Source organism: Arachis stenosperma, chromosome 2 (assembly GCF_014773155.1).
Source record: "Arachis stenosperma cultivar V10309 chromosome 2, arast.V10309.gnm1.PFL2, whole genome shotgun sequence".
Lineage (NCBI taxonomy): Eukaryota > Viridiplantae > Streptophyta > Magnoliopsida > Fabales > Fabaceae > Arachis > Arachis stenosperma.
In genome coordinates, this window is record NC_080378.1 from 116,828,292 (window position 1) to 116,838,654 (window position 10,363).

The following is a 10,363-nucleotide window of genomic DNA, read 5'->3' on the forward strand; positions in this document are numbered from 1 at the left end:
CTTGATAGTAATTTACTAATTTTTTGAGAGGTTATCATGAAAATTTAGTAGTCGCATCCTTAACATCACCAATTCACGAGAAATATAATTTTGAACATTCAAATAATCTGACTTGAGAAAAGTAAGCAAAAAGACAAGTACATATCTGATGTTTGAGAAATTAAGATGATGAGGTCCCTGAACATTTATGCTAAATAAACTAATTCAAATCTAGTTTTCTAACTAATTTATTACGGTAGAATCACATCAAAATTTTAGCAGTGTGTTCAAAATTCAAATCACAATGAAGCATACTGAACCAGAGAAGAAATATACTATATAATCAATGTCTTATATCATGAAGAGAAATTGAGAGAATTAATTATGAGGATGAATTAGTTCTCTGCCCCCTAACTTAGCAGCACCACGCACCTATGAGAGGTTTCATAACGAAGAAAGCCACAATATTGATACCATGGACTCACCCAACTCTTAACCTACGCCACCCCACCCTTGAATCCTTCGTGTGGAACAACCTCATCCGCTCAACTACCCTCCAACCGCCACTCTCCATCTACCTCCGCATGCGACGCCATGCCGTTGTCCCAGACCTCCACACTTTCCCTTTCCTCCTCCCTTCCCTCACCCACCTCCCCCTTGCGCACTCTCTTCACGCCCACACCTTCCTTTTCGGCCTCCACACTCGTCCATTTACCCAAACCTCCCTCATTGCCATGTACTCTTCCTGTGGATGCCTCAACTCTGCACGCCAAGTGTTTGATGAAATTACCCTACCGGATACCCCTTCTTATACCGCTGTAATTCATGCATATTGCAAGGGTGGTATGGTAGATATTGCTCGGAGGATGTTTGATCAGATGACTGACAAGAATGTGTTGTCCTATAGCTGCATGATCAATGGCTATGTTAAGTGTGGTGAGCACGCGGCTGCGCTTGGTTTGTTTCGCAATTTGCTTGCATTGGAAGGTAGTGGAGCAGGTAGTGAAATCAAGCCGAATGAGTTCACTTTCTCCGCGGTGCTGTCTGCTTGTGCAAAACTGGGTGCACTTCAACATGGGAAGTGGGTTCATGCTTATATTGGTAGGTGTGGAATGAGGATCGATGTTGTGTTGGGGACAGCTTTGATTGATATGTATGGGAAGTGTGGGGATGTTGAGAGGGCGAGATGCGTGTTTGATGAGATTGGGCATGATGAGAAGGATGTGATGGCTTGGAGTGCAATGATCTGCGCTTTCGCGATGCATGGGCGAACAGAGGAATGCCTTGAGATGTTTGGGAGGATGGTTGATGATGGGGTGAGTCCTAATGCTGTGACATTTGTGGGTATTCTTTGTGCTTGTGTGCATGGTGGGTTGGTTAGGGAAGGGGATGAGTTTTTCAAGAGGATGGTGACTGAGTATAGTGTTAGACCGTTGATCCAACATTATGGATGCATGGTGGATTTGTACGGAAGAGCAGGGCGCATCGATGATGCTTGGAATGTGGTGAAATCGATGCCTATGGAGCCTGATGTGATGATATGGGGTGCTCTGCTTAGTGGGGCTAGGATGCATGGAGACATTGAAACGTGTGAGGTATCAATAAAGAAGCTTCTTGAGTTGGATCCTTCAAATAGTGGTGCCTATGTGCTTCTTTCTAATGTGAATGCAAAGCTTGGAAGGTGGAGGGAAGTGAGGCATTTGAGAGAGCTTATGGAGGCTAGGGGAATCAAGAAAGTTCCAGGATGTAGTTTGGTGGAGATCGACGGCGTTCTTCATGAGTTTTTCGTGGGAGACGATTCTCATCCAGAAACACAAGATATATATAGGATGCTTGATGAGATTATGAAGAGGCTGAAGAGGCAAGGTTATGTTGGTGACACAAGTGAGGTGTTGCTTGATTTGGATGAGGAAGGAAAAGAGTCTGCGTTATCTCTTCACAGCGAAAAACTTGCAATTGCTTATTGCTTCCTCAAGACAAGGCCAGGCACCACAATAAGGATTGTGAAGAACTTGAGGATTTGTAAGGATTGTCATGTTGCAATCAAGATGATGTCTAGGGAATTTAACAGGGAGATAATTGTTAGAGATTGCAACCGTTTTCACCATTTTAAGAATGGGGTGTGTTCCTGCAAAGACTATTGGTAAGTACAATAGAGAACTCGGCTGTTTTCCACGTTAAAATCTTCAAACAATGAAGAAAAGTTTGGTCAACCATTTCGTTTTTAGTTAGAGTTCTCAAATCAAGTCATGACATGGTAATATTTAGGGTTTAAGTTGAGTGATTAATTGATTGGAAGAGAATTGGAAGGAGTGATGTCCATAATCATCCAATTGGATTACTCAAAGTGAGTCTCTAATTCTTACATGAGATTTGGACACTATTAAAGTCCCTTAGACCTTAAAGAAGAATATGAGATAGATGTCCAAGTAAAGTAATGAAGTTTCTGCATTTTTCATGAGAAGGAAGGCTCAAGAGAGGTTAAAACTAGAAGCTGGAAGAAGCTACTAACCTTGGCTCAATTAACAACTACAGTGATATTTTTTTTATCATTAGTGTACATGCATTATTAACTTGCTTATGGTTTTACATGGGACAAAATAAGAGAAGATGGTAATTGTACTGTTGTAACAAATGATTATAATAACATTTCAACAAAAAAAGAGTATATTTATCTTGGACTACAGTTTAGTTTCATTGTCCTTATGATTTAGGAAATAATAGAGAAAAGAACTGATTGGATGTACTTTTTATGTCTTTACCCTTCAATGATATGTTTTCTTATTAGGTTTGGATTTAAAAACTAATTTGTGAGCTTCCTATTGTCTCATTCTAACTTTCTCATCTAACCTTGGTTCAATTAACAGTATATATATAGTGACATAGTGTACATGCATAATGCATTATTAACTTGCTTATGGTTTTACATGAGACAAAATAAGGGAAGATGGTAATTGTACTGTGGAATAATGAAAGTAAAGTCCGTGTAACAAATGATTATAATAACATTTCAACATAAAAAGTAGATTTATCTTGGATTACAATTTACTTTCATTGTCCTTATAATTTAATAGAGAAAAGTACTGATTAGACATTTAGACGTACTTTTTATGTCTTTACCCTTCAATGAAAATTTTCCTTTCTAGGTTTGGATTTAAAAATTAATTTGTGAGCTTCCCATTGTCTCATTCTAACTTTATCGTCCTTCATCCATGCCAAAACTACCTTTTTTGGCAATATACTCAATATCATGAAGCACCCTTTTTGTGCAAGAGACTAATTAATTTTGGAATTTTTTTTAGTTGAATATGTCTCTGTTTTTTCCTTCTTTTATTACAAACATTTTTATTTTAGAGGAGTCAAATTTAAAATTTTTTATTTGAAATTAATTTGTCTATATTTCCTCTACAAAAAAGTTTTGATATAATAATACAATAATGATATGTAATTTCTCCGTTTATAACAATTAATTTGCTTTTAAAAAAATATATTATTGATCAATATAATGATCTAATGGGGTAATTAATTAAGAAATCAATTGTTGCTTTCAGTTACCACTTACCGCTTGTGTGCCGGGCACACCTAATTAAATTATTTACAATGCCCAAAATATCTAAAGGAACGTGTTAAGACCTTAGATTGTGACTATATTGTGTGATTAAGTGTGTATACAACAGTTGTAAAACGTTAAAAAATGGCTTGATTAAGATATTTGTTTATTATTGAGCTTCAAGTTGGATGGCACTTGAAATGGCTGAAAACGTCGTTTGCCAACTAGACATGTTGCCCCAAATAAAGTTCATTTATTTTTCTTGCCAATATCAATTTAACTTGTGCAATAATTCTTTCGTTTTCAAGATGTCAATAACCATTTGGCCTATGGGTATTTTTTAGAGTTACACGATAAGGAGATTTCTTAAAAAAAAATTATTAGGATTTATAAATTTTTAAAAGAAAAAAATATCAAATAAAATTTTGCAATAAACTTATACAATTTAAAGAAAAAAGGTATTAAATATACTTCTGAAGAACAACAACAGTAAAATTTCCTATTATTTTTTCCTTCTATAATTTTTAAATCAATCGCAATTTTATTTTCTTTGAAGAACTATCACAAAATGTTTATAATATTTTTATTTTTCTAGAAATCTATACTATTACAAAATTTGGATATGAGTAACTGAGTAAGCACATATCTGAACATATTTGAAAAGATTGAAATTTCTTAGAGTGATGACAATGTTAACCATGACTATGAGTGAATACTTTTTTTTTTTAATAAGCAACCTATCATTTCTTGAAATATTAGAGTGATATAAATTAATCCAATATCTATTAAAAAATTTAGTTAGTTTAACCAAATAAGTAACCTATCATTTTTTAATTATACAATTATATTTATTTTAATTGACACAATTATTTTAAAATAAAAACTCACACACAATTATTTTTATACAAAACTAATAATTAAAAATAATTAAATAATAATTTAACCAAATATATTAAATTATCTAATCATTTTTAATTAACAACCTCAAAAACAATGCCAATGAACTATAATTAAAATCACATAAGTACAGTTTAGGTAAATAACTTAATTAAGTTACTTTTGAAAAAATAGATTAAACAATAAATACTTATATTAAAAGTAACTTATAAATAAGTTATTTTGTGTTTGGTTTTTTAGTTTTAAAAATGTTTATTTTAAGATAAGAGTGATAAAAAACTTTTTATTATAAAAGAAATCATTTTTTAACTCCTTTATAAACACTAAAATAATTTTTTATAAAGTTACTATTTAGTCTTGAAAATTGTACCAAACATTAATACTGTACATTTTCATAAGTTAAAAGTAAATAATAATAATAATAATAATAATAATAATAATAATAATAATAATAACTTATGGACCTATCCAAATGGAGGCATAATCTCCCCATATTCACTTAAGATGTCGCGAATTTGAGTATATAAAAAAAAAAATTAACCTAAGTTTTCAACTTTTTATTTTAATTTATGCTGAGTGGAACTGTTAACGCATAACGCCACGTGATCCATGTTTATATGTATGGTCATGCAAAATCAGATTTTGTGTATCCACTTGCTCACTTCCAAATCCAATTTCTTCTCTTTTCTTTTTCCCTGTGTTTGTGTGGGGTAGTGTTTAAAATTCAGCTCCATTTTACTTGGACACAATATATAATAGGAAGAATAACAGCATCACCGTTCCATTAACGCCGGGAAAATTCCCCGGTATTCCACTCCGGCGAGTTCTTCCTTCGTCGGTGTTAAAGTCATTGGTATGATCAAAATGCACAGCTTGCGCCTTTTATAGTTTTTTTTTTTTTCAAAATTAGTTTGGTTCTTCAATACCCATTCTGTGAGTAATATTGGAATTTGATTCATTTGATAATACAGGTAACATAGAAATTAATTTTTCTGAATCCAAAATCTATGATGCTGAATTAACTTGAAACTGTTCAAGATTCATGCTTTGCTTGTTGCTTCAGCTCAGAAGGGATCTTGTGTTGTGTGCATAGTGTATTTTGCACGTGTTGTGTTTGTTTAATTGTCTTGATTGGTAATTAGTTAATTTTATAATGAATTGGTTTATTGTTCTATAAGGTTGTGTCAGTGTTGTTTTTCTTGATCTTATATAGATCCCTTTTATGTTGATTTGGTGCAGCTGCAAGGAAGGAAGAAAAAAACTTGATCTTAACACCGTTGAAGTGAACTTTGGAGTGATTGAGAAGATCCTGTTTGACATTTAGGCCAAAACAGGGGTCTGAAGAAAGAATGGTTGGGCTTTTCAGTATTATGGGGCATGAGAAATGTGAAAGCTACTTAATTTTCAGTGGAGAGGCTGCTCTTGGTGACAATTTCAGAACTTTTCTGTATTTTCTTGGTCTTGCATATTGTTTCCTTGGATTATCAGCTATAACAGCTCGTTTCTTCAAGTCCATGGAAAATGTGGTGAAGCACACAAGGAAAGTTGTGGAGATAGATCCTGTTACTCAGACTGAAGTAGTTAGACATGAGAAAGTTTGGAATTACACCATTGCGGATATTAGCCTATTAGCCTTCGGAACTAGCTTTCCTCAGATATCATTAGCCACCATTGATGCTATACGGAATGTCGGGAACTTGTATGCTGGAGGTTTGTGTTTCTGTGCATGTCTTGTACCTTTCCTATGACAGAATACTAGTTTCAAGTTGGGAAAGTCTTGGGGGCCAGCAGCTTTTTGAAAACTTGGCCAGCATTTAACCATCAAGAGAAAATTGAATGATCCTACACCATTGGATTTAATTTCACACTATTAAAAACACGCTTGATGGCTACTTGATGGTTAGAAAACACAAAAATTGTTGGCCTCCTAGCATTCCTCTTTCAAGTTAGATATGTTAGCTGTTGGTAGTATTGCTAATGCACTGAACTTTGGCCCCGTTTTACATCCCAAAAAAAAAGTATTGCTAATGCACTAAAATGAGTAAATTCTTTGCCTTTCTACCTTGATACTTACTTTTAATATGAGCTTGTGTAATGGAAGAGTGGCAGCATAAAATTAAATAAAAAGAAGAGAGGCTGAGATGTTATATTTTGAAGTATTACCATTTTTCACTTGTAGTTCAGTAAAAAAGTATTAATAGACTAGGCTATTCATTGCTTGTTATTTTACATGTTTTTGTTAGTATAAACTATTTAAAAGCTTGCTGACTCCATTTCTTCATTGGTAGTTGTTAATAGCCTTAAATTGTCTAAAATTGTTGAATATTGCTACGTCCGAATTTATTAATAAAAAAAAACACATATTTGCTTGCACAAATTTAAATTGAGATATGGTTTCAAGTTAAATATATCACCTTTTTTTCCACACTCTGGTATTTCCATAATTGATTTGTGCGACAAATTAGTTGTGTTGATTAATGAGATTATGTGTATTATTTCCTTCATACTGGGAAGTGCAAATAGCTGATGTTATGTAGAGCGAGTTCAGTACATGCAGTTTCATTTGGGATTGTATTTTCATCAATATTAGTCTTGGTTATATTCTAATCTTCAAATTTTCTTTCTGATGGGCTTTAAACTGATGTACAATTGTAATGTTTATAAACATGCTGAAAATTTTCAGGTTTGGGGCCCGGAACACTTGTTGGTTCTGCAGCTTTTGACCTTTTCCCTATCCATGCTGTCTGTGTAGTAGTTCCAAAAGCAGGAGAGCTGAAAAAGATTGCTGACATAGGAGTATGGTTGGTGGAATTGTTTTGGTCCTTTTGGGCTTATATTTGGTTATACATTATTTTGAAGGTAATATTCCAACATTTCTCTTCAAAACATCGTAATTTATGCTGCTTGCTTCCTTCTTCAGTTATTTTATCAACTTGTTCAAGGAAGTGTAAGAAATATTGTTATTTGAGCCTTCATTCCATGCAATAAGATGGTCGTCTCCGCGGATACGTGGTCTTTCACATATGAAATTTATTGAATGATAGAATGAGAAAACTTTCCCGACTTCTTCACACTTTCAAGCTTCAATAACAATTGATGAGGCTCTAATGCTTTGGAAAATGTCTAAAAATGCATATGTAAATCTTAATTTGGCACTGAAAGCTTGTGCTTCAATCAGCAAGTTTGGACAAGCATAGGTCATGCTTAGGGCTCTATAAGTTCAACACTTAAATGTATTTCAGAGTTGATTATAGTATTAGATCTTTCTTATCTGTATCATCACTTTGCTTGTTAAATTCTTTATAGTTCTTATGTTGAGTAATATTCATGATAGAGCTGAATGTAGGTGTGGACTCCAGATGTGGTGACTCTATGGGAGGCCTTGTTGACAGTACTGCAGTATGGATTACTGTTGACCCATGCTTATGCTCAAGACAAGCGCTGGCCATATATTTCTCTACCTATGTATGTGCTTCTTTTTGTTAAAATTCACTAAGAAGATTAATTTTTCATCTTCCTCTTGAGTATATTGGTCATAATCAAAGCATTTATTCTAATCACGATCCTTAAGTCTGATATCTCGTTCTATATATGAAGTGAACGAGATGAGAGGCCTGAGGAATGGGTGCCCGAAGAATCTCCTTATTTTATACGAGAAAGCCTTGACAAAATAGACTTTTCTGAGACAAGTCCCATGAGTGAAGAACATGGGGAGACTGTTGATATTTTCTCCATTCATTCAGTAAATCCCACCGGTATTTGTGCTGTCTTAATATAGTGAAATGTCACTTTGTTTTCCTTTTTTAATATATTATTTTCTTCTCTTAAAATTATCTCCTTAGCATGAGAAACATTCTGAAACGTCAGAATAATCTTGCATAGTAAATTTTCAAATCTGCAGACCAAAAATATGAAAGAGTACGTCAAATAGATGATAATGTTGCTCAAATTTCTGATAAAGCTAAGGAAATGATGACAGAGGATGTGCATTTGTTTAAAATTTGGAGGCAGCAATTTGTGGATGCACTGACGGTAGTAAATTTTTTGTTGCAAATGCTTATAGCATAGGTTAAAGAACAAGAATAACAGCCACAACTAAGCCATTTTATGACATTGTATCATAGATTCATGATAGTAATACTGCAACTAACTACGATTAAGTTAATCAGGAAATTGTTATGGTTTTCCGGATATGGGCTGTTTCAGATAAAATATGTATTTTCTCTAGTAACACACTTTGTTTCACATTGTTAAGTATAAGATTTACTCTGTATTTTTACAAAATTTCAATTATTTTTATGTTTGCTATATATTATAGTAATGTTATTATGTTATAAACTGCAGAGTTTTTGGATTTTCACTAACTTTGCATTGTTCCAATATTTAGCAATTGGGCTCTTCTTATTTTTTTTCCCAATAGATATATTTGTCTGGGATTATAAAGAGTAACTGACTGACAGATAATAGTAATTTCTTCAACAGTTGGAGAGCCTGGAGACAAAAAAATTGAAGAATTCCTATCTCCGCATGGGTAGAATATTATGGCAATCACTGCTTTTACCATGGAGGTTTCTGTTTGCTTTTGTTCCTCCATGCCATATAGCTCATGGATGGATCTCCTTCATTTGCTCTTTGCTTTTCATCAGTGGAATAGCTTACATTGTTACTAGGATCACAGATCTTATAAGTTGTGTCACAGGTTTGACTTCTCATATGTAATCATCTCCCATTACATCTAATTGTTGGTCCAAATTTCCTTTCAGGCTATCAGCTATGAATATATATCACTTAATTTCTTCTCTTCTATTATGTTATAGGAATAAATGCTTATGTCATAGCGTTTACAGCACTGGCCAGCGGAACCTCATGGCCCGATTTAGTGGCAAGCAAGATTGCCGCCGAACGTCAAATAACTGCAGACTCAGCAATTGCAAACATCACTTGCAGGTCTTGATCTCTATATGCATCTAATTCTAGCTTAGGGACATTGTTACATGTCATCATTACATCATGGTTTTGCCTTAACATTGTTACATGTCATCATTAACGCCACATGCTTTCGTTGCAATCGTATGATTTCATAATGTCATCGAAATGAAATCAAACTAAATCAATTGTTAATTCTTTCGGCAGTAATTCGGTGAACATTTATGTTGGCATTGGTGTTCCATGGCTTATTGATACCTTATACAACTTCATAGCATATAGAGAACCTCTTCGGATCCAAGATGCAGGGGGGCTAAGCTTTTCCTTGCTTGTTTTCTTCTCTACTTCTGTTGGGTGTATATCAGTTTTGGTTTTACGGCGTTTAATTTTTGGCGCGGAGCTAGGAGGACCAAGGATCTGGGCATGGATTACTTGTGTGTACTTCATGCTTCTGTGGATTATTTTTGTTGTACTATCTTCACTCAAAGTTTCTGGGTTCATTTAGAATTATTCTTGTCCACTTTAGCTCATTGTATAGGTAATAGGTTTATAGTAATATAATTTGGTGCATTATATTTCATTTGTATGATTATTCACTTCTATGATTATTCCTAATACCTTCCAGGTTTATCATCAACTATATGTCAATTTAGTGATGAGAATCAGACATATAACAATGGCCTTAAATAGAGACTTCGGAATTGGTTCTATACTTCTATTAGAGTTAAAAGATGTCAAAGAAAAGATTAGCTAGGGTTTCTTAAAAAGATATATAATCGTGGTAGTATTTAAAATTAAACTAGTGCATTTTATTAACAAGAAAAAAGCTTATATAATTTTATGTTGAGTTTATGCTTTATATAGTACATGTTGGAAAAGATAAAATATTAAAAGAAGAGAAGCAAAGAGGCTTTTTTTTTTTTCGGTTATGCTACACATACAAGTCTTTTTGAGTTACAAGTCTTACAAGTTGGGCCAAATCTAACAAAAACTACGCTCACCCACAAAAGT

General features: G+C 33.8%; 2 protein-coding genes across 2 annotated transcripts; both read left to right on the plus strand.

The window, feature by feature from the left end:
* Positions 1-209: 209 nt before the first annotated feature.
* Positions 210-2,685, plus strand: LOC130961668 (pentatricopeptide repeat-containing protein At3g62890). Its single transcript, XM_057887650.1, has one exon. It carries the CDS (start codon positions 414-416, stop codon positions 2,124-2,126), a length of 1,713 nt encoding a protein of 570 aa, XP_057743633.1. The 5' UTR covers positions 210-413; the 3' UTR covers positions 2,127-2,685.
* Positions 2,686-5,078: 2,393 nt separating this feature from the next.
* On the plus strand, positions 5,079-9,989 carry LOC130961669 (magnesium/proton exchanger). Its single transcript, XM_057887651.1, has 9 exons — positions 5,079-5,279; positions 5,666-6,136; positions 7,110-7,285; positions 7,773-7,891; positions 8,024-8,181; positions 8,328-8,458; positions 8,909-9,125; positions 9,244-9,373; positions 9,560-9,989. The coding sequence occupies exons 2-9, from the start codon at positions 5,776-5,778 to the stop codon at positions 9,855-9,857; spliced, it is 1,590 nt and encodes a 529-aa protein (XP_057743634.1). The 5' UTR covers positions 5,079-5,279; positions 5,666-5,775; the 3' UTR covers positions 9,858-9,989.
* Positions 9,990-10,363: the final 374 nt, after the last annotated feature.